Source organism: Coregonus clupeaformis, chromosome 7 (genome assembly GCF_020615455.1).
Source record: "Coregonus clupeaformis isolate EN_2021a chromosome 7, ASM2061545v1, whole genome shotgun sequence".
Taxonomy (NCBI): domain Eukaryota; kingdom Metazoa; phylum Chordata; class Actinopteri; order Salmoniformes; family Salmonidae; genus Coregonus; species Coregonus clupeaformis.
Window position 1 is genome coordinate 21,840,930 of NC_059198.1, and position 25,114 is coordinate 21,866,043.

Genomic DNA, 25,114 nt, shown 5'->3' on the forward strand with positions numbered 1-25,114 from the left:
GATCTTAGTTAGCCAATGTCGCCATAACATTGGTGACAAGTGTGATCTGGGATTTCTATTGGAGAAGCAGTTTTAGCCTATCTTCATATTGTACTGTCTTTGAGGCTACTTAGGTTTATACACAGAGCTACATTATACAGTTCATCATCATCAACATTTTAATATGGGTCTTAAATGCATAATGCAGGTATCTCTCAAATGTTCCCAGAAGTACAGACATCTAAATACAGCACATTCATGTTCCTGACACCTGTCTCTTGAGTCTAGAGGCAACGCTAATTGTCCAAAGCAAAGACTGGAGAGACGCTACAATATTTGAGTGGTCACCACCAGCCCTGGTCTCCAGCACCAGGGGTGAAGATCACTGGGTTAGTTAATAACTGAGCAGGGTCAGGGGGGCTCCCAGGTGCATCAGAGTTCTGTCCAGGTCATCTGAGGGACCAGGTCTGTCCATCTGTCTGAGCAGAGCTCCGGCAGGGTTATAAGTCTGAGGTGAAACGTTAACGCTCAGAGGGCAGTGGAGGTGAGTTTCTTCACCCCCCTCCGTTGGGCTAGAGTGGAACATTCCACGGGGTCCAGGACAGGTGGAACGTTCTTGTTGAGGGCAGAGTAGGTGGCTGCCATGGCGCCCTGCATAAACCAAAACAAACGAGTTAACAAAAAATGGCAACTCACACTTTATAGTGTCAAACACACAATAAAATATACTGAGACATTAAAACAGGACATTTAGAGTGTGTCTGTTACCTTGACCAGGTGCGGAGCGTCCTGTCTGGTCAGTGTGAAATTGGGCAGCTTGTATCGGTGTGTGACCCAGGAATGACGCAACACCTGCCCGGCTGTCAAACGCTGGTGTGGGTCCACGTGTAACATCTTAGACACCAGCTCCTAAATGTCAGAGGTCAAAAACATATTACAACATTATCAACCATTGAATATTGTGTTTGAATGTTGGTAACATTCCCTTGGCTTCTGTGTGAGTGTGTGTGTGTGTGTGTGTGTGTACCTTGGCCTCTGCTGAGACAGAGTTCCAGTATCCTCCGGTCAGAGAGAACTTCCCGCTGCCGATCCGAGCCAGGATCTCCTCTGGTGTGTCCTCTGGACCGTTGGCAAACGGAGTGAACCTGGAGAGAAGAGGAGAGAGGGAGAGGGGGGGGGAGGAGAGAGGGAGAGAGGGGGGAGGAGAGAGGGAGAGAGGGGGGAGGAGAGAGAAGGGTAAACAATTGCAAATACACAAACAACCACACCAGAAGGTTAGTCCAGGGAAACATCGCACTGTTGCACGCACACACACACACACACAAACACACAGCCTTACCCTGTGAGCATAGTGTAGAGTAGGACTCCTAGACTCCAGATGTCACAGGCAGCATCATAACCCTGCTTCTTCAACACCTAGACAACACACCACACACCCACATACTGTATGATCAGTGGATGAGAGGGTACACATAGAGAATATCAGCGGTTAAGAGAGAAAGAGAGAAGGAAAGACTAGTGTGAAAGAGAGAATTGTCCGAACGAATAGGAAAGAGAGAGAGAGGGGGAGAGAGAGAGAGAGAGAGAGGGGGAGAGAGAGAGGGAGAGAGAGAGAGAGGGGGAGAGAGAGAGGGAGAGAGAGAGAGAGAGAGAGAGATAGAGAGGGAGAGAGAGAGGGGGAGAGAGAGGGAGAGAGAGAGGGAGAGAGAGAGAGAGGGAGAGAGAGAGTGTGTGGCATGGTACGTACCTCTGGAGCTACAAAGTTAGCAGTGTAGCATGGCGTCATCAGCAGGCCTGTCTCAGTTCTCAGCTGCTTGGCGAAACCAAAGTCACAGATCCTGATGGACTCAGCGTTCCAACTCTCATCCACATACAGGATATTACTGGGCTTTAGGTCCCTGTGCACCACCTGGCAATCAATCCACCAATCCGTCAATTAATCAATCACACACATCAACACATTGAAAGACAACTAGGTTACCTGGTATGCTGTAAATAAAATAAAATAAATTATAAAATGTAGGATCAAAGGGTTATAACTTGATATACACTCCTACTGAACAATCCTTTAATAACACACACACACACACACACTCTTACCCCCTGCATGTGTAGGTATTCAACAGTCTTGGTGATGGTGTATAGGACAGCGCTAGCTTCTCTCTCTGAGAAGAACTTCTGTCTCAGTATCTTATCCAGCAGCTCTCCTCCCTTCATCAGCTCTGTGACCAGATACACTGTCCTACCGTCATCAAACACCTACAGCAGAGACAGCAGGGTTATACTGGTGTAATAGTATGTGTGTGTGTGTGTGTGTGTGTGTGTGTGTGTGTTTAACTATCCTTGTGGGTACCAGAAGTCCTTGATAGTAAAACAAAGAAAATTCAGACAAGTGGGAACATTTCGCCGGTCCCCACGAGGAAAAATGCTATTTTAGGTTTAGGGTTACAATTAGGGTTAGAATTAACGTTAGTTATAGTTATAGGGTTAGGGGTTAGGGTTAGGGGTTAGGGTTAGGGGTTAGGGTTAGGGGTTAGGGTTAGGGGCTAGGGGTTAGGGAAAATAGGATTTTGAATGGGAATCAATTATTTGGTCCCCACAAGGATATCAATACAAAACTGTGTGTGTGTATTTTTGTGTGTGTGCGCGTGTGTGTGCGCGTGTGTGTTTGTGACTCACGTCCTTTAGTGTGATGATGTTGGGATGTTGTCCGTATCTCCGTAGTATCTCCACCTCCTCTGTTGGGTCTCTGTTGGCCTTACTGATGATCTACAACACAAACACACACACACACACACATTTTGGGGTTGAAACCAATACCAACTTGTGTGTATGTATGGCTCTGAATACTAACAATACAATGGTCAATATCAGTACTTTCTGGTGTGTGTGTGTGTGTCTCACCTTAACCGCGTACTCCATGCCAGTGATCTTGTGTATGCAGCGTTTGCAGACGGAGTATGATCCCACTCCTATATCCTCCTTCACTTCATACGCTTCAGACAACTGGGACACATTTCTGTGTAGCTGCTACACACACACACACAGATTAAAAACTACACATTACAAGATCCTGTGTGTGTGTGTGTGTGAAGACCATATTCCAGAGAGAGAGTGGGGAGGACAGAAGGAGGAAAAGGGTGTGGAGGCTGCAATGCAGGGGAGGAAAAACGCTTTGATTTATACTCATCAGCGTGGGAGAGGCTTGTGTGTGTGTGTGTGTGTGTGTGTGTGTGTGTGTGTGTGTGTGTGGGTGTGTGTGTGTACCTGAACTACAGTAGTCTGTAGTGGTTGTGTCTCTTCCTCTGATGTAATGGCTACAAAGCTGAATCCTCGGAACAGCTGGTGGGCGTTGGCACTGGGCGGAACACCCGGGGAATCTATACACACACACACACACACACAAACACACACACATACAAGTGGTTGATCGTCAACAGATGAATGAGTAATTGACAGATGGATGGATGGATGGAGAGACGAGTGTGTACACAGCCCATCTGAAATTAGCCCACCCAACTACCTCATCCCTATATTGTTATTTATTTTGCTCTTTTGCACCCCAGTATCTCTATTTGCACATCATCTCTTGCACATCTAGCATTCCAGTGTTAATACTATTGTAATTATTCTGCACTATAGCCTATTTATTGCCTTACCTCCATAACTTGCTACATTTGCACACACTGTATATATATTTTCTGTTGTATTTCTGACTTTATGTTTTTTTTTACCCCATATGTAACTCTGTGTTGTTTTTATTGCACTACTTTGCTTTATCTTGGCCAGGTCGCAGTTGTAAATGAGAACCTGTTCTCAACTGGCTTACCTGGTTAAATAAAGGTTAAATAAAAAATTTAAAAAATAAAAGTGTGTGTGCACGCACAAGTGTGTGTGTGTACCTTTGGGTGTTTTAGTGGTGAACTCTGGGTCAAAATAGGTGTGGTCAGGTCGTCCCGTAGCAGGTTTGAAGGGAGGGCAGAGCTCTCTAAGGAACAGTTTCTACACACAAATAGAGGACATATTATATGGTATATAGTGACTCTACAGCCTCTGAAACACAGTGAGAAGAGACGTCACATTACTCACGTTCCAGTCTATGTTGCAGTAGAATTGATGTCTTTTAATCTCCTCCACTCCATCTGGGCCGGCCCCTACAGAGAACAGAACAAGAAGTTAAACTTCAGCACAGATCTAGGATCAGATTACCTTCCCCAATCCTAAACTTAACCATTAAGGGGGAAAACTTAACCCTGACCTTAGATCAGGTTGTGTTACCTAGCCTGTTAGTAGGGTTGCGTTTGAAAAGGTTCCTTAGGAGACTCTGGGCTTCGGAACTCAAAAACTGTGGCATCCCCAACTTAGCCCTGAGGAGAGAGAGAGCGAGATGGAGGGAGAGAGAGAGAGAGAGAGAGAGAGAGAGAGAGAGAGAGAGAGAGAGAGAGAGAGAGAGAGAGAGAGAGAGAGAGAGAGAGAGAGGAAGGAAGGCAGAAAATAAGAAAACAGTGATCCAGGGAAAACAGAGAACATCAGATAGTGACACAGTCATCATTATTAACCTGTATTCAATCTGACTGAATGCTGAAGTCCAGACACCCAGTATCAGTAACACACACAGGAAACTAACTCAGCGTTTAACAGAAACGATCTCAGCAGTCTAGAGAGAGAAACATTCTCAAAATTTTCCACTGAGAGGGAGAGATACATCATTCTGTGTTTAAATCTCTCTCACCCATTCCATCTCTCTCACCCATTCCATCTCTCTCACCCTTTCCTGCACCCTTCCTCTCTTTCTCTCTTTCCCATTCCATCTCTCTCCTTCTTTACCCTCCCTCTCTCTCTCTCTCTCCCACTCCATCTCTCCCCTCTTCCACCCTCCCTCTCTCCTCCTCTCTCGTACCCTCCCTATATCTCTCCCCCTTTCCGTCATCAACGTCTAACAGCCCACTTAGCTAAGTCCATTTACCCACTTTTATCACTCTTATAGTCTTTCCATCTATCATGCCCTCCTGCTGAGTGCTACAAATACCTCTTGTAATATTAATCCCCCGATCTTTTCCCCTGGGCTGCCTCAGCATAGAACAAACACACAAACACAAACCCAGTCTTGTAAACACATTACTCCAGTGAGATTAAAAAAGGTCAATTATAGTAACCCTAGGTGTAATAGTAAATAATGGCTATTTCTCAGAAAGTTTTAAACTGTCAAGAGGAGTGAAACAAGGTTGTCCACTATCGGCATATCTATTTATTATTGCCATCGAGATGTTAGCTATTAAAATCAGATCCAACAATAATATCAAGGGATTAGAAATCCAAGGCTTAAAAACAAAGGTGTCATTGTACGCTGATGATTCATGTTTTCTTTTAAATCGACAAATTGAATCCCTCCACAGCCTCATAGAGGATCTAGATACATTTTCTAACCTCTCTGGATTATGATAAACAAATTATGATAAATGTACTATATTACGTATTGGATCACTAAAAAATACAATTTTTACATTACCATGTAGTTTACCAATATAATGGTCTGATGGTGATGTGGATATACTCGGAATACATATCCCAAATGAAATAAATGATCTCACTCCAAAAAAATATATATAGAAAGTTAGCAAAAATAGATAAGATCTTGCTACCATGGAAAGGTAAATACCTGTCAATTTGTGGTAAAATCACCCTGATTAACTCTTTAGTATTATCCCAGTTTACCTATTTGCTTATGGTCTTGCCTATGCCTAGTGAACAGTTTTTTAAGTTATATGAGAAAGAAATATTCCATTTTATTTGGAACAGCAAGCCAGACAAAATTAAACGGGCCTATTTATATAATGAATATGAATTAGGAGGACAGAAATTATTAAATATTAAAGCATTAGACCTATCACTAAAAGCTTCAGTCATACAAAAATTATACTTAAATCCGAACTGGTTCTCTAGCAAACTAGTAAGATTGTCTCACCCAATGTTCAAGAAGTGACTTTTTCCCTTTATTCAGATTACAACCCCTCACTTTCAGGTATTTGAAAAGGAAATCATCTCCCAAATATCACTATTTCTAAAACAAGCCATAGAAAGTTGGTTGAAATGTCAATTTAATCCTCCAGAAATGACAGAACAAATATTGCAACAAATATTGTGGTTAAACTCAAATATACTAATTGATTAAAAAAAACGTAATTTTTTTAGAAAATGTTTAAAAAAGGTATAATCTTCGTAAATGATATTATCGGTAGGAATGGTGGAGTTATGTCGCACATGCAGCTAACAAAAACATATGGAAATGTCTGCTCTACCCAAAATTACAACCAAATAATTGCAGCATTACCGCAAAAATGGAAGAGGAAAGTGGAAGGAGGAAAAAGTAAGGAACTTGTCTGTCGGCCCTGCATTAAAGAACATAATTGGTTAAAGAAAATTGTGATAAATAAAAAAGTTTACCAGTTTCATTTAAGGACCAAAAGATTGACAGCCGTCCCATATAGATTGCAACATAGTTGGGAAGAGATTTTTGATGTACCGATTCCATGGCATAGTGTTTATGAACTGATACGCAAAACGACGCCGGATTCAAAACGTATAATTTTTCAATTTAAATTATTATATAAAATTCTTGCTACCAATAGAATGTTATTTGTATGGGGGATACAGTCTTCCCAGCTCTGCAGATTTGGCTGTGAAGAGACATAATCATTAGATCATTTGTTTTGGTACTGTCCATTTGTAGCTTGTTTCTGGACACAGGTCCAGGAATGGCTGAAGGATTGCAATATTTGCATGGAGCTGACCCTGCAGATAGCACTACTGGGTGATCTGAAAAGTCATAGTCAATCGATCAATAATATAATAATACTTTTAGCAAAGATGTTTATTTTCAATTCACAAACTGTAGAAACAATGAGAATAGAAAGGTTCAGAACTTTTGTAAGACATCACAGTACAGTTGAAATATATATGGCAAATAGAAATCCTATATAAAAAAATATAAAAAAATTGGTCATTTAGCAGACGCTCTTATCCAGAGCGACTTACAGGAGCAATTAGGGTTAAGTGCCTTGCTCAAGGGCACATCGACAGATGTCGGCTCGGCGATTAGAACCAGCGACCTTTTGGTTACTGGCACAACGCTCTTAACCACTAAGCTACCTGCCGCCCCAGGATGGTGTTAAGAGATAGATGGGAGGTGTTGAATGGAGCTGAAGGATGGGACTAATAACAACAACTAATAACAACAAGATAACTAGTGTAAGACATGCTGAGTCCATAATAAGTATATAGGTTATATATTGTGAGCTTTTGTGAAAGAGCACAGTTAGAAAGATATGGCATATAGAAGCATACCAGATGGACATCATGAAAATGATCGGAGGAAGTTCAGGAGTAAAAACAAACAAAATATAATTATTGACTTTGTCCATAAAATGTATATAGTATGTATAAGCATGAAGTAGAGGCCTAAGCATTGTTGTTCACTAGTTTACTCCCCCATTAGGGAGGGGATGGTGGGGTTGGAAAGTAATAAAGGGAAATATATATATTTTTAAAGGATATGTATGTATATATATATATATATATATATATATATATATATATATATATATATATATATATATGTATGTATATGCGTATATGTATGTATGTGTATGTATGTATATATATATATATATATGCGAGAAAAAAACAAAAACATATGGGGGATTGGAAGTGATGCAGACAATTACATTGATGGAAGTTACAATCTATCTGCAATATTAAAGCTGATCTACCCCCTAAAAAAATTAATAAAAATAAAAATAAAATAAGTAAAGTGGTCGACCTGGTCGAAGAGACTCACTTGAGGATCATGGTCATGGTGTCCTTGCGGTCTTTCCCGTGGAATGGGAGCGTTCCGGTCAGCATCTCAAACTGGGAGAGGATGAAGATAAAAAGAGTTTCACACATCCGACCAACCAACCTAACTACTACCTAACTACAACGTAACTACAATGTAACTACTACCGAACTACAACGCAACTACAATGTAACTACAATGTAACTACAACCTAACTACAACCTAACTACAACGTAACTACAGCCTAACTACAACGTAACTACTACCTAACTCCTACCTAACTACAAACTAACTACAACCTGTAACAACACAAATAAGGAACAGGTAAATAAATCATATAAGGTGTGTGGCCCCGCCCCTCTCACCATGAGCACGCCGTAGGACCACCAATCAGCGCTGGTGGTGTGGCCTCTCCTGTTGACTACCTCCGGAGCCATGTACTCCACCGTCCCGCAGAACGAATAGGCCTTATCCTCATGGTCTATAGACTCCTTACTGAGGCCGAAGTCTACACACACACACACACACAGAGAGAGCAGTAGGCCTTATCCTCATGGTCTATAGACTCCTTACTGAGGCCGAAGTCTACACACACACACACACACAGAGAGAGCAGTAGGCCTTATCCTCATGGTCTATAGACTCCTTACTGAGGCCGAAGTCTACACACACACACACACACAGAGAGAGCAGTAGGCCTTATCCTCATGATCTATAGACTCCTTACTGAGGCCGAAGTCTACACACACACACACACACAGAGAGAGCAGTAAGCCTTGTCCTCATGGTCTATAGACTCCTTACTGAGGCCGAAGTCTACACACACACACACACACAGAGAGAGCAGTAGGCCTTATCCTCATGGTCTATAGACTCCTTACTGAGGCCGAAGTCTACACACACACACACACAGAGAGAGCAGTAGGCCTTATCCTCATGGTCTATAGACTCCTTACTGAGGCCGAAGTCTACACACACACACACACACAGAGAGAGCAGTAGGCCTTATCCTCATGGTCTATAGACTCCTTACTGAGGCCGAAGTCTACACACACACACAAACACACAGAGAGAGCAGTAAGCCTTGTCCTCATGGTCTATAGACTCCTTACTGAGGCCGAAGTCTACACACACACACACACACACAGAGAGAGAGCAGTAAGCCTTGTTCTCATGGTCTATAGACTCCTTACTGAGGCCGAAGTCTACACACACACACACACACAGAGAGAGCAGTAAGCCTTATCCTCATGATCTATAGACTCCTTACTGAGGCCGAAGTCTACACACACACACAAACACACAGAGAGAGCAGTAAGCCTTGTTCTCATGGTCTATAGACTCCTTACTGAGGCCGAAGTCTACACACACTTTACACTTTAGTCATTTAGCAGACGCTCTTATCCAGAGCGACTTACAGTTAGTGAGTGCATACATTTTCATACTGGCCTCCCGTGGGAATCGAACCCACAACCCTGGCGTTACACACACACATGCACACGCATAAACACACGAGTGAGCCTTGTTCTCAGGACTCATACCGTCTTCAGCGAGAAAACACACATGATATATACACTCTCACACACAGTCAAACAGATAAACAAAACACACAGGTCTGATATTACTCACCCGTCAGCTTAATGTGTCCCTCCTCGTCTAGCAGAATGCTGAAAAGACAGAAATGTATCTTTAGACAAAGGTACTAAACACGTGTGTGTGTGTGTGTGTGTATGTGTGTGTACATGCAGCATGTGTGTACATGTGTGAATGTACTTCTCTGGTTTGAGGTCTCTGTAGATGATGCCCAGGCTGTGGAGGTGGTCCAGGGCCAGAGCCAACTCTGCCAGGTAGAACTTCACATCCTCCTCTGTGAACATCACCTACACGCACAGAGGAGAGGGGAAGGTGAGACACACACACGCCACACCAACACACACACACACACGCCACACCAACACACACACACACACGCCACACCAACACACACACACACACGCCACACCAACACACACACACACACGCCACACCAACACACACACACACAGACACACCAACACACACACACACACAGACACACCAACACACACACACACAGACACACACGTGCCATCACCTCTTTAGACAGTCGTGTGAAGAGGTCTCCTCCTCGTAGGAAGTCCAGGATGAGGTAGAGTTTCCCTTCTGTTTGGAATGCTGAGGAGAGACATCTGATTGGTTACCAGGGGACTGATGTTGTGATTAACTAACTGTAGTACTGAGCTGTGATTGGCTAACTCACCATAGTGCAGTTTAACAATGAAGGGATGGTTGACCTCCACCAGAATGTCTCTCTCCATCTTAGTCCTCACCCTGTCACGCACTGCAACACACACACAAACACACACACACACAACACACACTATTAAAACATACAGAGTACACATACATCTTGGAACAAACAGACTCAAAGGCATTATCTCCGCTTGCCAACATCCATTTAGCTTACGTAGCTCTCCCTCCCACCCCATCTATATTCCCCTCTACCGATCCCCCTCTCTCTCTCTATCTTTCTCTCTCCCTTTCCCTCTCACTCTCTCTCTCTCTCTTGGCATGAAAGTGGCTCCCAGATGGCAATGGATGAGCAATTGAATAAAGGAGGGAAATAAAATAAAACTCAACAAGAGAGGAGGAGGGGCCTGCTCCAACAGAGTGAGAAAGAGAGAGAGAGAGAGAGAGAGAGAGAGAGAGAGAGAGAGAGAGAGAGAGAGAGAGAGAGAGAGAGAGAGAGAGAGAGAGAGAGAGAGAGAGAGAGAGAGAGAGAGAGAGAGAGAGAGAGAGAGAGAGAGAGAGAGAGAGAGAGAGAGAGAGAGAGAGAGAGAGAGAGAGAGAGAGAGAGAGAGAGAGAAAGAAAGAGAGAGAGAGCGAATGAGAGAAAGAGAGAGAGAGAGAGAGAGAGAGAGAGAGCAGAATCCCTCCACTGTAGGTGAATATGAGGTGTGTGGCCAGCAGATGGTGATGGTAGTCTCTCTGAGATAAAGCAGTCTGTTGGCGTGTCCCATTTCCAACAAACGGGGATTTCACATTTAAGGCAAGCCATTGTTTTCCAATAGGGGGGGAGAGCCTAGAGGTTCATGGCAATGGGGATTTACACCACAGCACTTTTGGGGAGACGCTGCTGCCCTCAACTTCAAATGAATGATGGAACTTTCCACTACTTCAACACCCAACCCTGTAGAGAGTGCTGTGGCTTGCCATTCTAATGTGAAGTCCTGATAGTATGTCACACTGACATGATTCCAGGAAAGAAAAATGTACTTCCTCTGCTCTGAAATCACCTCTCCTCTACCTCCCTCTCCATCCCTCGTTACCTTTCAGTGTGGCTTTCTTCAGAACCTTCATGGCGTAGAGCTGTTCTGCATCTGGACCTGTAGTCTTCTTGACCAGGAACACCTGCACACACACACACACGTGCGCGCATGCACACACACAGATAGGAGAAAATATGTGGGGGAAAAATATGAATGATGAACGACAACACACACATCCACACAATCGTTCATTCAAAAAGATGACAAGGTGTGAAGGGCCCTTACCATGTGGTTGCTATAGCAACTCTCTGTCATAAGGATAAGTAATAGAAACATCAATGGAATCAAACACACACAGGCAGACACACACACACACACACACAGGCAGACACACACGCACATACACACACATACAGGCAGACACACACACACACATACAGGCAGACACACACAGACACAGACACACACACACACACAGGCAGACACAGACACACAAACAGGCAGACACACACACACGCAGACACACACATACACACAGCCAGAAACACACACACACACACAGGCACACACACACAGCCAGACACACACACATACAGGCAGACACACACACACACACACAGCCAGACACACACACACAGACACAGCCAGACACACAGACACACACACCTTTCCAAAGGAGCCTTGTCCTAGGACCTTGCGGAGCTCGAACTGTCGAGGGTCACCCTTCTCTGACCCCTCCTTCGTAAGGTTGGTGATGTTGATCTCATTGACACTCTCATCCTCCTGTTGGACAGATACACACACATACATTTCTACACACACAACACACTCCAAATACAACTTAGACACACAGTGAGCAAACGATGGACAGCTAGCCTTGCAGTTGCCAACGTGCCGTCCCCAATCCTCCTGCTACCTCAGAGTAACCAATGACTTCACACTGCGTTGTGTGTGCGTGCGTGCATACGTGTGCGTGTGTACATTTTTCATCACTCATTCATACCTCCCCATCACTCATTCTATATCACCTTAATCTCTCTCTGAAAAGCGCGAGAGAGAGAGAGAGAGAGAGAGAGAGAGAGAGAGAGAGAGAGAGAGAGAGAGAGAGAGAGAGAGAGAGAGAGAGAGAGAGAGAGAGAGAGAGAGAAAGAGGAGGAAGAGTGACACACCAACAGTAGGAAAGATATGCGGTCACTCTCCACCCTATCCCTCTGCTGCCCCCACCTCCATTCCCTCTGCTGCCCCCACCTCCATTCCCTCTGCTGCCCCCACCTCCATTCCCTCTGCTGCCCCCACCTCCATTCCCTCTGCTGCCCCCACCTCCATTCCCTCTGCTGCCCCCACCTCCATTCCCTCTGCTGCCCCCACCTCCATTCCCCCCGCCCCCTCCTGTTTCACAGCTCATGTCATCAACGCCCAAATATGGAATTTCACACCTCTGTATGCAAATGTGTCCACATCTCCAGATCTCACTAACAGGATGGCGCTCATATACAGCTAGAAGGCTTTATAACGCTCATATGCAATGTTCCCTCAAATTGTTTTCGGCACTGAGCAAATTTCAGGTCTGCTGAGCGCAAACTTGAACGTTGTGAACATTCTGTGCAACTTCCAGCGCGCATTTACTGTGAACACTGAGGCTGTACCCGCTTTAAGTTACAGATTTAACAGTGGTCAAGTAGGCTACTGTGGCTATTTGATCATAATGTAGGCCTACCAGAGTGGCCTACCATCAAAAACAATGGAGAAAATGCATCCCATAACATTTTATAATGGAAATAGCTGTTCTATCATTCCGCCTACAGTAGCAGCCAATGTGTGGTGTTCAATGTAGACCAACATTCCATGAGACCTTTGACAAAAAAACATGCAGGGCTTGACATTAACCTGTTTATCACCTTGTCCTTCAGACAAGGAGGTGACTGAAAATGTGTTGTTTGATGCAAGAAACAAATGGTAGCGTTCCGGTCTGCATGCATTATTATTCCCATACCATTATCAGAGAGAATCAGACATTATGCTACCCTCTGCCTATTGGCTCCTTAGCTTATTCAAGCCTGTCTCAAAATATAACACTGCCCCTTCAAGAAAAGAAAAAAAAGCTCTTTACCTGACTCGCTTTTCAAAGATGCCTAGAAATGTACACATTTTGTGCTCTTGTAGGAAGCAATCACTCCTCTATTGCTGACTGCAAATGATCTATAACTGGGCTAATTACTCACTAACAAGTAAAGGATATGAACAAAATGTGTATACGTTGCTACATGCAGCTCTCGCTTTGATCTCAAAACAAGCGAATCTACTCATGACCGCTCATGCTGTAAACACAGTCCAGTTCAAAGTAAATGGCACAGATCCATATACGGCAATGGTCTATTTGCATATAGGCCTACTGCAGCTCTGATTGTTTATGCCGCACCGGTCTGTGTAGAGTATGGGCTGAGTAGTGCATGTCAATGCAATAGAATCCTACTCCGATGCGTTCTGCCTACAACAAAATCTCTTGCATAGTTAGTTTTGTTTCGGTATGTTGCATTGAAAGTGGATAATATTGCGTTCATTCGATCATAATTGCCACATTAAAGGGAAAGGTTGATAGTGTCAACAGGGAAAACTCTAGAACAGTTGTAACCAACCTTTTCTGAATCAAGATCAACTTGAGTCAAAAATGCAAGCTGAGATCTACCGCTTAGATTTTGTTTTAACATGACTTACAAAACGTAAGCCTATGCAACATTAACCAATTAAAAACAGCACTGTAGAATTGAGGTTTGTGCAGTAAGTTATACGCACATTTTATGGCTTATAAAAGTGTTGAATACAAAGTGTTGACAGTGCTGAGTAAGAACTTAAACATGAACTCACTCATAAAAACAGCATCTCTTTGCTGTATTCGTTTACAGTCTCTCTCTAGTCATGGTTTTAAACGTTCTGAAATCTCACAGTATCAACTTTGCTGTAGCTTTGTTCACCGGTTGGTGACCACTGCTCCAGAAAGATGAGTGAAGCTCAATCCCGGGGCAGTCTCGGGGATACACGCGCGCAGCTTAGAGGGAACATTGCTCATATGAACATACATAACACTCATATGAACATACATAACACTCATATGAACATGTATAACACTTATATGAACATCTTCAACACACATTATGTATATTATAGCACCCAAATGGACATCTGTATAGACCTTGTCATATACATAGATATATATATATATATATATATATATTGTCTTGCTAGTGTAGCTATGTTTACGTGATGAGTATCAACTCATATGGTCACTGAGCTGGTTCTGTAGCAGGGAACGTTTCCAGCCAGGCCACCCGTCATACAAGTCAGTATTTGACGTCCATCCATGTCTAAGGACGTCTGGAGACGACGTGGAAACCGGCCCCTAGGGGCAACAGTGAGCGCTGTTACCTTCAAGTAGGTGTTGTAGACGGGGATGGCATATAGGCGTAAGCATCTGCCTCTGATTCTAAAGGTTGCAAGTTCAAATCCAGCGATATACATTTTTGTTTTAAGCCTATCCCAAACCATAACCATTACCTTAACCATTCGGAGTTAATGCCTAACCTTACGAATTTGGAGTAAATGCCTGAACTTAACCTTAAAGAAACATGGATGAACGTCTAATTCTGACGTGAGACTATGAGAGCTGGTAGGAAGTTTCAGTTGTGGAAATACTGAGGTCTGGACACACATAGGTGTTGAGATATTTCAGTCTGTTTGAACCATGAGGTATTTCATTGTGTGTGTGTGTGATCACACCGCAGATGGAGGATCAGAGAGGGGCGACAGGATGCTCATGCGGCACCTCTTAATCACAGGATTAAAACTGTACAACACCTGCACTCACACAAACACACACACACACACACACACAGACACACATACACACACCCTCTTCTCTTATACAACCACACCATTAGTGTTCCATGCCACCACAAATAGTGTGTGTGTGCTTGTGTCCATGCGTGCGCACGTGTGTGTCATTAAACTAAAGAGAGAGTGTATTCCATCCATCCCAGATCACTATAACTCAATCCCACTGTAGCTGTGTGGGCCAATTCATTTAATGACGTCAATTAAACTAATTAAGTGTTCAGATCTAATCAAGCGTCACTGTGATGAGCAACAGAAGCCTGTAGAAAGAATCTGAGAGAAAAGAACTACAGAGAAAAGAACAGCATCACACAAGAGAATAATGTTGGCTGGAATGTTCTCCATCTTCCATGGAATTATCCACAGCCAATTCTGAAAGAGAACAATGTTAACTGGAATGTTCTCTATCTTCCATTGAATTATCCACAGACAATTCTGAAAGAAACACAGACAAACACCCGAGGCAAGTTTTAGTCCACGTCAGCTCTAGGACAGACAGGGGTAACCCGACACACACACTCCAGCTTAGCGTTGCTATACACATACAGTCCCGTACTCACAGCCCCCTGGGGGTCGGAACAGCCCCATCCTGCCCTAGTAAACAGGCCCCGGTCCCGCTCCTTCCTGGTAGAATTTCCGGTGCAGCTCCTGGTAAGGTCTCCGGTAAAGTTTTGGATCAGTAGACATCCTAGAGCCTTGAGTCTGCTCCTCAGCCCTCTAGTTAAAACACCCAGAGACACACACACTGCTTTGGCCTCAGTCATACCTAACCACACACTGTCCTCTGGATAGCTACACATGTGTGTGTGAGAGAGGTAGAGTGAGTGAAAGTTTAAGAGCATGTTGGAGTGTGTGTGAGGGGAGGTGTGTGTGTGTGTGTTTGTGACTCAGTCAGGGGGAACACCAGAGATCCAAACTGGGATCCCCCCTAAACCCCTCCTTAACCTCCTACCCTTAGTTTCCATCATGTGATCTGGAGATCCACACACACACGTACTGTGAAGAATGCACACACACACACACACACACACACACACAAGCGTGTCTCAGGATATGAGAGCGTAGCTGGGATTACAGGCAGCTGTTGTGCCAGGCCTATCACCTTCCCCATGAGCACAACCGCACTAATTGTCCCCACACAACAAGAACAATGTGTCCTGAGGTTCCTCTGGGAGGACAGACCTCTACTAGTTCTAAACCACACTTTCTTCACTTGAACAGTGAGACTAAGACCAGTAAAGATCCTACAGACTAGTAATTCTAGTGAATACAGTGTGTAGATGAATAGACTGATAAACATAGCACTACATTAAGACTATAGTATTAATAGTGCTGGGGCTGGTCTGTGTGTGTTAAGCCTCCATGTCTGTGTGTGTGTGCGCGTGTGTGTGCGCGCGTGTGTGTGTGCGTGTATTAGGCTCTAAGTCTCTGTGTGACGGTGGCTTCCATGGATTGTGAGAGAGGAATTCCAGGCAATCTGTGTCCCTAAACCACTTATGCAACCAAATTAAGAGTGCACATACAAGAGAGTACCCAGAGGGCTGATTGAGGCGCGAACTTGGGTATTGTCAGGTTAGCAGCATATAACACATCCGCTAGACCTTAGAACACTGTCTCAGATAACACACACACACACACACACAGAGACACATATAAACACACACACACAAACACACACACACACTGTCCTTAGGTAACTGTCCATGAGGCACTCTACAGAGCAGCCAGGTCACCCGTGATACAAGTCAGTATTCGACGTCGAGTATGAGGACGTCGGGAGAGGACGTGGAAACCGACCACTAGGGGCAACAGTGAGCGCTGTTAACTTCAAGTAGGTTTCAGTTTTGCTAGGGTGTTGTGGACCGGGATGGTGGATTGGCTTAAGCATCTGCCTCAAGCATCTGCCTCTGATTCCAAAGATTGCAAGTTGGATTCCAGCGATAGAAAGTTGTTTTGGATATTTTTGTTTTAAGCCTATCCCATACCTTAACCCTTACCTTAAGAATTTGGAATTAATGCCTGAACGTAACCCTAACCTTAAAAATGCGGAGTTAATGCCTAAACTTAACCTTAAACACTTAGAAATTTGACTTTTGGAACAACTTAGAAATTTGATGTTTGAAAAAAATGGATGAACGTCTAATTCTGACGTGAGACTGTGAGAGCTGGTAGCTACAGACAGTGATAGGTTAACTAACAACCAATCCAAAGTGCAGAGAGAGAGGGCGAGAAAGAGAGATATTATTACGTATTGAGGAGGAGGAGCAGAGAGAGATAGAGAGAAGAGGAGGAACCCCACAGTCTGTCTGTACACTGGCTCTTTTCTACTTAGTCTTGACAGTCTGATCTCTCTCTCTCTCTCTCTCTCTCTCTCTCTCTCTCTCTCTCTCTCTCCCTCTCTCTCTTTCTCTCTCTCTCTCGTTACAGAAATCTCACCGCTTCACTTTATCTGTTGCCAACTACAGAGCAAGCCTCATAATCACACACACACACACACACAGAAGACGGAGAGAAACACACGCATTCAGGGGCCACTGAGTTCGAAACCGGACAGAGAGAGGAACACATAGGAGTCTAAAGACAAACACACACCACACACACACCACACCACACACACACACCACACACACACACCACACACACACCACACACACACACCACACACACACACACACACACCACACACACACCACACACTGCTGTGTGTGTGTGTGTATGTGTGTCTTAAATCTACAGCCTAATTCTGATACTCCCACTTTCTCCCTGATGTGGTGACAGGGGGATGTCTGTTGTCATTAGATTTAAGACAATCATAACTATCAATTATCTGGTTTGAGGAAAACAAAAGCAGAATTTGAATGGGAACATGGTCCATCTTAGAGCAGGGGTGCTGCTGGGATCAGTGTTGCCCTTTAGATCATAAGTGCACTCCCCTACCTATTTATTTGTATGGTGAAGCTAAAACTTTTAATTTGTTTTATATGAGACAACAGTACAGAATTTAACCTTTTATGAGTTTTTTTTCTCCATACATATCTTTTTTACCGTTTAGAAATGAATGCACTTTATGTATCTAGTCCCCTCATTTGAAGGTGTCATAAGTATTTGGACAAATTCACTTATGGTGTAGTACATTTAGTCAAAAGTTTAGTATTTGGTCCCATATTCCTAGTACACAATGACTACATCAAGCTTGTGACTCTACAAACTTGTTGGATGCGTTTGCAGTTTGTTTTGGTTGTGTTTCAGATTATGTTGTGCCCAATAGAAAAAATGAATGGTAAAAATAGCATTTCTTGGGGGATTTGATATTAATTCCTCTAATTCCTTTACAGGCCCAGAATGTGACTGTGACAAGGTCATGTTGATTCAGATGGAGTGGTTCAGTACACTCTTCGAAAGATAGAGCCCTTTTTCGTTCCAGGTAGAACCCTTTTGGGTTCCATGCAGAACCCTCTGTGGAAAGGGTCAGGGGGAGGTTCTGGGGGACAGGGGCATCCCTGGGTGGGGCTCTGGGGGATCCCAGGGTGAGGTTCTGGGGGACAGGGGGATCCAAGGGTGGGGCTCTGGGGGATCCCAGGGTGAGGTTCTGGGGGACAGGGGGATCCAAGGGTGGGGCTCTGGGGGACAGGGGGATCCAAGGGTGGGGCTCTGTGGGACAGGAGGATCCCTGGGAGGGGCTCTGTTTGGTTCAGTAGATATTTGGCTCTGGGGGACAGGAGGATCCCAGGGTGAGGTTCTGGGGGACAGGGGGATCCAAGGGTGGGGCTCTGTGGGACAGGGGGATCCAAGGGTGGGGCTCTGGGGGACAGGAGGATCCCTGGGAGGGGCTCTGTTTGGTTCAGTAGATATTTGGCTCTGGGAGACAGGGGGATCCCAGGGTGGGGCTCTGGGGGACAGGGGGATCCCAGGGTGGGGCTCTGGGGGACATAACTCTCCTCCCTCTCCTCTCCTCTCCCCCTGCATCGCTTCCTGTCTCTCTATCATAACTCTCCTCCCTCTACTCTCCTCTTCCCCTGCATCGCTTCCTGTTTCTCTCTCATAACTCTCCTCCCTCTCCTCTCCTCTGCCCCTGCATCGCTTCCTGTCTCTCTATCATAACTCTCCTCTCTCTCCTCTCCTCTTCCCCTGCATCGCTTCCTGTCTCTCTCTCATAACTCTCCTCCCTCTCCTCTCCTCTGCACCTGCATCGCTTCCTGTCTCTCTCTCATAACTCTCCTCCCTCTCCTCTCCTCTGCCCCCTGCATCGCTTCCTGTCTCTCTCTCATAACTCTCATCCCTCTCCTCTCCTCTATCCCTGCATCGCTTCCCGTCTCTCTCTCATAACTCTCCTCCCTCTCCTCTGTCACCTGCATCGCTTCCTGTCTCTCTCTCATAACTCTCCTCCCTCTCCTCTCCTCTTTCCTTGCATCGCTTCCTGTCTCTCTCTCATAACTCTCCTCCCTCTCCTCTCCTCTTTCCTTGCATCGCTTCCTGTCTCTCTCTCATAACTCTCCTCCCTCTCCTCTCCTCTGCCCCTGCATCACTTCCTGTCTCTCTCTCATAACTCTCCTCCCTCTCCTCTCCTCCTCCCTTGCATCGCTTCCTGTCTCTCTCTCATAACTCTCCTCCCTCTCCTCTCCTCTTTCCTTGCATCGCTTCCTGTCTCTCTCTCATAACTCTCCTCCCTCTCCTCTCCTCTGTCCCTGCATCGCTTCCCGTCTCTCTCTCATAACTCTCCTCCCTCTCCTCTGTCACCTGCATCGCTTCCTGTCTCTCTCTCATAACTCTCCTCCCTCTCCTCTCCTCTTTCCTTGCATCGCTTCCTGTCTCTCTCTCATAACTCTCCTCCCTCTCCTCTCCTCTTTCCTTGCATCGCTTCCTGTCTCTCTCTCATAACTCTCCTCCCTCTCCTCTCCTCTTTCCTTGCATCGCTTCCTGTCTCTCTCTCATAACTCTCCTCCCCTCTGTCCCTGCATCGCTTCGTGTCTCTCTCTCATAACTCTCCTCCCTCTCCTCTCCTCTTCCCCTGCATCGCTTCCTGTCTCTCTCTCATAACTCTCCTCCCTCTCCTCTCCTCTTCCCCTGCATCACTTCCTGTCTCTCTCTCATAACTCTCCTCCCTCTCCTCTCCTCTTCCCCTGCATCGCTTCCTGTCTCTCTCTCATAACTCTCCTCCCTCTCCTCTCCTCTTCCCCTGCATCACTTCCTGTCTCTCTCTCATAACTCTCCTCCCTCTCCTCTCCTCTGTCCCCTGCATCGCTTCCTGTCGCTCTCTCATAACTCTCCTCCCTCTCTTTCTCCCCTCTCTCTATCTCTTTCATCTCACTCCCTCTTCTCTCGAGTGATAGTGTCCGAGGGAAACTCCTGGACAACTCCTCTGACCACGGTTGTGTGTGTGTGTGTGTGTGTGTGTGTGTGTGTGTGCGTGCGTGATGTCATTGTTCCTAGAGAGTGTTCCGTTCAGGAAGCGTGGCGCCAGATACAGAGATTGCATCATCACTGTGTGACCTCACAATAACAATCCCACAATGCTTCACTGTCTTAAAGGGCCCAATACCAGCACCGTCCCAGAGTGTACGGACCAACATACACACCAATACACACACTTAAAGACCTACACTCACCCAAGGGGGCCAATGAGCTAGTCCAGTGACACTGCCATTCAGAGGACTGTACCATCATCCTGACAGCGACCAGACGGGGGAGATCTCTCTCTCTCTCCCTCCCTGTCTCTCTCTTTAGCTTTACCTCACCCTTTCCGTCTCTCTATTAATCAATATGGCCTCCTCCCTAGCTATCTCTCCCTTTACCACCCCCCCTTCTCCATCTCTTCCTCTTTCCCTCTCCCCCTCTATCTCCATCTCTCTCTCTCTCTCTCTCTCTCTCTCAGTATAGTGTTGCACAATGAAATCTCCAACAAAAAAGAATATAGACAGCGAGAGAGTGCATTGCGTCATCCGCAGGGCAGTGATGATATGAGCAGACATATGGCAGGCCTTGACGTATGGGACCGGGGGGGGTGGTTTAAAGACACCAGAGAAAGTCAGTCCAGATGGCCTGAGAAGATGAAATACCATCTGCCAGCGAGTGCTGGACCACAGCCAATCCCTCTCTCTGTCTCTCACACATACGCGCAAGCACGAACGCACACACACAGTCACACACACTATAATATAGTATACATCACCATTACTACAGTCACTAGTGTACCCCCTCCCCAGATAGCATATGAACATGTCATAAACCATGGCTAAAATGTTTAGAATTAAAGGAAATGAGCTTTAACACTGCTACATTTTCTCTCAGCCTCGTTGTGAAATGTGTAGAATTGCAGGAATTTAGCTTTAAAACTGTAATATTTTTCTCTCAGCCTCATGGCAAAATGTGTAGAAATGACCTTGCTGTAAACTCCGGTACGCCACTCACACACTCTAAAACTCTGTTCACAGTCTCACACGCTCTAAAACTCTGTTCACAGTCTCACAACCTCTAAAACTCTGTTCACAGTCTCACAACCTCTAAAACTCTGTTAACCTCTAAAACTCTGTTCACAGTCTCACAACCTCTAAAACTATGTTCACAGTCTCACAACCTCTAAAACTCTGTTCACAGACTCACAACCTCTAAAACTCTGTTCACAGACTCACAACCTCTAAAACTCTGTTCACAGACTCACAACCTCTAAAACTCTGTTCACAGACTCACACACTCTAAAACTCTGCATATAGACAGACCACAACACACAGAGTAAAATAAATAATATTTGAGATGCGATTGATTTATAAAGTGTGTGTGTACGAGGCAGGGTTTCACAGTCTGTCTCAGTGGACAGCAGGTGGAGTGAAAGAGCTGTGGTCAGAGTGATAGGAAAACCCCACCAAGATGCCCCTTGCGTGAGTATATTGTGTGTGTGTGTGTGTGTGTGTGTGTGTGTGTGTGTGTGTGTCTGACTCTAGGGACAGTAGTAATGACTGCTCAGCTCTTCTCAGATGGCAGATCTATAAGCCATCTCCTCTGCATTTAAAAATCTATACATACAGCTGGAAGAGAGAAGAAGAGGAGGGGGGAAGAGAGAGAGAGCGAGCGAGGGAGATAGAGGAGAGAGAGGCAGGGAGAGAGAGAGAGAGAGATAGAGAGAGAGAGAGAGAGAGAGAGAGGAGGGAGAGAGAGAGAGAGAGAGAGAGAGAGGAGGGAGAGAGAGGGGGAGAGAGAGAGGGGGGAGAGAGAGAGGGAGAGAGGGAGATGGAGCGAGAGAGAGAGAGAGAGAGAGAGAGAGAGAGAGAGAGAGAGAGAGAGAGAGAGAGAGAGAGAGAGAGATTGGGTGAAATACCACAGTGTGCCATCACAGCCGCAAGATTTGTGACCTGTTGCCACAAGAAAAGGGCAACCAGTGAAGAACAAACACCATTGTAAATATAAGCTATATTTATGTTGATTTATTTCCCCTTTTGTACTTTAACTATTTGCACATCATTACAACACTGAATATCTACATAATATGACACTTGAAATGTCTTTATTATTTTGGAACTTTTGTAAGTGTAATGTTTTACTGTACATTTTTTATTGTTTATTTCACTTTTGTTTATTATCTATTTCACTTGCTTTGGCAATGTAAACACGTGTTTCCCATGCCAATAAAGCCCCTTAAATTGAAATTGAATTGAGAGAGGGAGAGAGAGAGAGCGAGAGACCGAGAGAGAGAGTGAGAGAGAGAGAGAGAGAGAGAGAGAGAGAGAGAGAGAGAGAGAAGGAGTGTAGACTTACGTTACAGGACATAGAATCATCCTCTCCAATAGAATCCTCCAGAACATGTCGATGGGCATCCTGCAATAACACAATAAACAACCATTAGTTAACAACAACAGTAGTTAAAATAATGTTTTTATTTTTATTCCAAAGAAATCAACACAATTGCTAACTACCTGGTGTTGCTAGTTGTAATGAATCCCAAAGAAACAGGGAGGGAGGGAGAGAGAGAAAGAGTGAATGACAGACAAAAGTAATCTCACTGTCTGTCATCTCACAGCCTCCCTGTCTGTCATCTCTTAGCCTTCCTGTCTGTCATCTCACAGCCTCCCTGTCTGTCATCTCTTAGCCTTCCTGTCTGTCATCTCACAGCCTCCCTGTCTGTCATCTCTTAGCCTTCCTGTCTGTCATCTCACAGCCTCCCTGTCTGTCATATCACAGCCTCCCTGTCTGTCAGCTCACAGCCTCCCTGTCTGTCATCTCACAGCCTTCCTGTCTGTCATCTTACAGTCGTGAAATGGTTAAATCTCTCTCACTCACACCCTCTCTCTCTCTCTCACACACACAATTTCATTGAGCTTTATTTTTTGATTGTATTATTTCTTATTGTTATCACATTATCGAGAGGGAACCTGCAAGTCAGCATTTCATTACACCATGCATATCCTGTACATATGACTAATAAACATGACTTGACACACTGCAGTGCTGGCTGTCTAATGGACCAGTATTGCCTGAGGGCCAAACAGTTTACCTGCTGCTGATATTCATCTGTTGTTAACTTACTAATGTGAGTAGGAATGATTGAGAAAGCGAGTGAGCGAGTGAGTGAGTGAGTAAGCGAGTGAGTGAGTGAGTAAGCGAGTGAGTGTATAGGCTACATGGAAATCATTGTGAGTTGGGTTCTCTTTAGAACCATTTCACCACCTTCTCTCTGTTTTGTTCTGTGTTTTTCTGTTGTGCCCTAGAAACAGTCTGACAGCTTCCCTCATCTCATCTCCCACAGAGCACTGAGAACACACACACACACACACACATTTTAACAAGAATATGTTTTTCCTCTAGTTATGGAGCTTGACTGATAGAGAACAGAGAAAGGGGGAGAGAGAGAGGTGGTATATAGGAGGTATAGAGAGAGGGGGTCTGTGTACAGTACTGTAGGGCATAATTATGACATCAAAGGATGTCTTCAGACATTCACACCTCTGTTTAAACACGCATGCTATAACCAGGCTATAACCGCATCATCCAGGAAACACACACGCGCCCGCTGAAAGCCGCAACCTGAATCGTGCAGTCTGTTGGGTGGCCGCTCCCTCGCCTTTCTCGCTCTCTGTTATCCGAGGCTCAGCAACTTATCCGTAAAATCTGCTTTTAGCCTCAGGCCTGGGGTGCTACGCGTTTGTTTACATCAATGAAGTGCAGCCCAGAGACAGTCAAAGTGATGATTCAATAGATTAATCTGTTCACATCAACACTGATTCACACAGGCAGTATTCTGGTTATTGAAATGTTTAACGGAATACCAGAATAACATCTCTCTCTCTCTCTCTATCTCTAACAGTATCACAAACACACAAACACACACACAAACAAAATATACACACACGCACTCACCTCGCTTGCCGCGTGCCCCAGTGCCATCTTCTGCCAGGGATCTGGCAACTGTGCCAGGGTTATCTTGGCGCTCGAGCTGTTCCTCTGATCTATTGTAGTGTTCAGTCTATTAGTTCGGGCTAAAGCTTCTCTCCTGACAGGACTGTAGGCTATTACAATGTAGTAGCCTAAAGCTCTGGTCTATTCTAGTAGGCTATTTCCTCCGTTAGCCCCGTGTGAGAGGACAAGGGCCAGAGTTTGTTGTTTGTTGATCAGGGGCCGCCCCTTCTTTCTCTAGCGGAATAAACATGAAAACCTCGCTGGGCTACGTAACGCCTTTTACGGAAAATTGTCTTTCTCTCCCCTTTCACCCTTGTTGTGTCACTGTGCGGCTTTTCCACTGCCTGCGCTATTCTCTCTCTCTCTCTCTCTCTCTCTCTCTCTCTCTCTCTCTCTCTCTCTCTCCTATCTCTCTCTATCTCTCTCTATCACACACACTTCCGTTTTGTCCCAATATGGCGCCGGGTGTCGTCTTACCTGCGTGTCAGACTACAGAGTCACGCATGCGTCATATTTGGGGGCGGGAACCCGTTATAACGGGACACCTCATCCAAGCGGGACACAGGCGGGTGAGGGGGTTCTCTCCAGCTGTGAGCTCTAGCCAGGCCAGGCACGTGAGACACTGGGGGAGAAGAGAGGCTTTATTATTCGGTCAAGGTGATGCTCTGTAGGCAAACGGTTCCAGTCCCGTAGCTCTCAGCATAGAATATGACTTTGATCAACACTGAGCTATTCAGGA

General features: G+C 45.1%; 1 protein-coding gene across 4 annotated transcripts; it reads right to left on the reverse strand.

Annotated features, from left to right (window-relative positions):
- Window positions 1-144: 144 nt before the first annotated feature.
- Window positions 145-24,766, reverse strand: LOC121569292 (ribosomal protein S6 kinase alpha-3). Of its 4 annotated transcripts, XM_041880116.2 has the most exons (23): window positions 24,337-24,766; window positions 22,896-22,904; window positions 22,738-22,797; window positions 11,767-11,883; window positions 11,161-11,242; window positions 10,092-10,172; window positions 9,927-10,006; window positions 9,587-9,693; window positions 9,443-9,480; window positions 8,179-8,321; window positions 7,817-7,887; window positions 4,258-4,346; window positions 4,069-4,133; window positions 3,882-3,981; window positions 3,247-3,359; window positions 2,884-3,009; window positions 2,659-2,748; window positions 2,080-2,238; window positions 1,727-1,888; window positions 1,319-1,395; window positions 1,007-1,124; window positions 748-888; window positions 145-630 (listed from the first exon to the last, which is right to left on the reverse strand). In XM_041880116.2, the coding sequence occupies exons 1-23, from the start codon at window positions 24,361-24,363 to the stop codon at window positions 508-510; spliced, it is 2,178 nt and encodes a 725-aa protein (XP_041736050.2). In that variant the 5' UTR covers window positions 24,364-24,766; the 3' UTR covers window positions 145-507. The 4 variants fall into 4 exon arrangements, with proteins under 4 accessions (XP_041736050.2, XP_041736051.2, XP_041736049.2 ...); XM_041880117.2 differs by lacking the exon at window positions 22,896-22,904; XM_041880115.2 differs by lacking the exons at window positions 22,738-22,797; window positions 22,896-22,904; window positions 24,337-24,766 and adding an exon at window positions 15,549-16,128 and having other exon boundaries at window positions 2,884-3,006.
- Window positions 24,767-25,114: the final 348 nt, after the last annotated feature.

What these genes read in the sequence shown, in the direction of transcription:
- LOC121569292 (XM_041880114.2), bottom strand. Translation starts at nt 15,830, where the DNA reads ATGCTCTTAAACTTTCACTCACTCTACCTCTCTCACACACACATGTGT. An exon ending in GTTCCGACCCCCAGGGGGCT is followed by an intron (nt 11,884 to 15,548) that starts GTGAGTACGGGA and finishes TCTGTCCAACAG; the next exon opens with GAGGATGAGAGTGTCAATGA. An exon ending in ACGCTCCGCACCTGGTCAAG is followed by an intron (nt 631 to 747) that starts GTAACAGACACA and finishes TGGTTTATGCAG; the next exon opens with GGCGCCATGGCAGCCACCTA.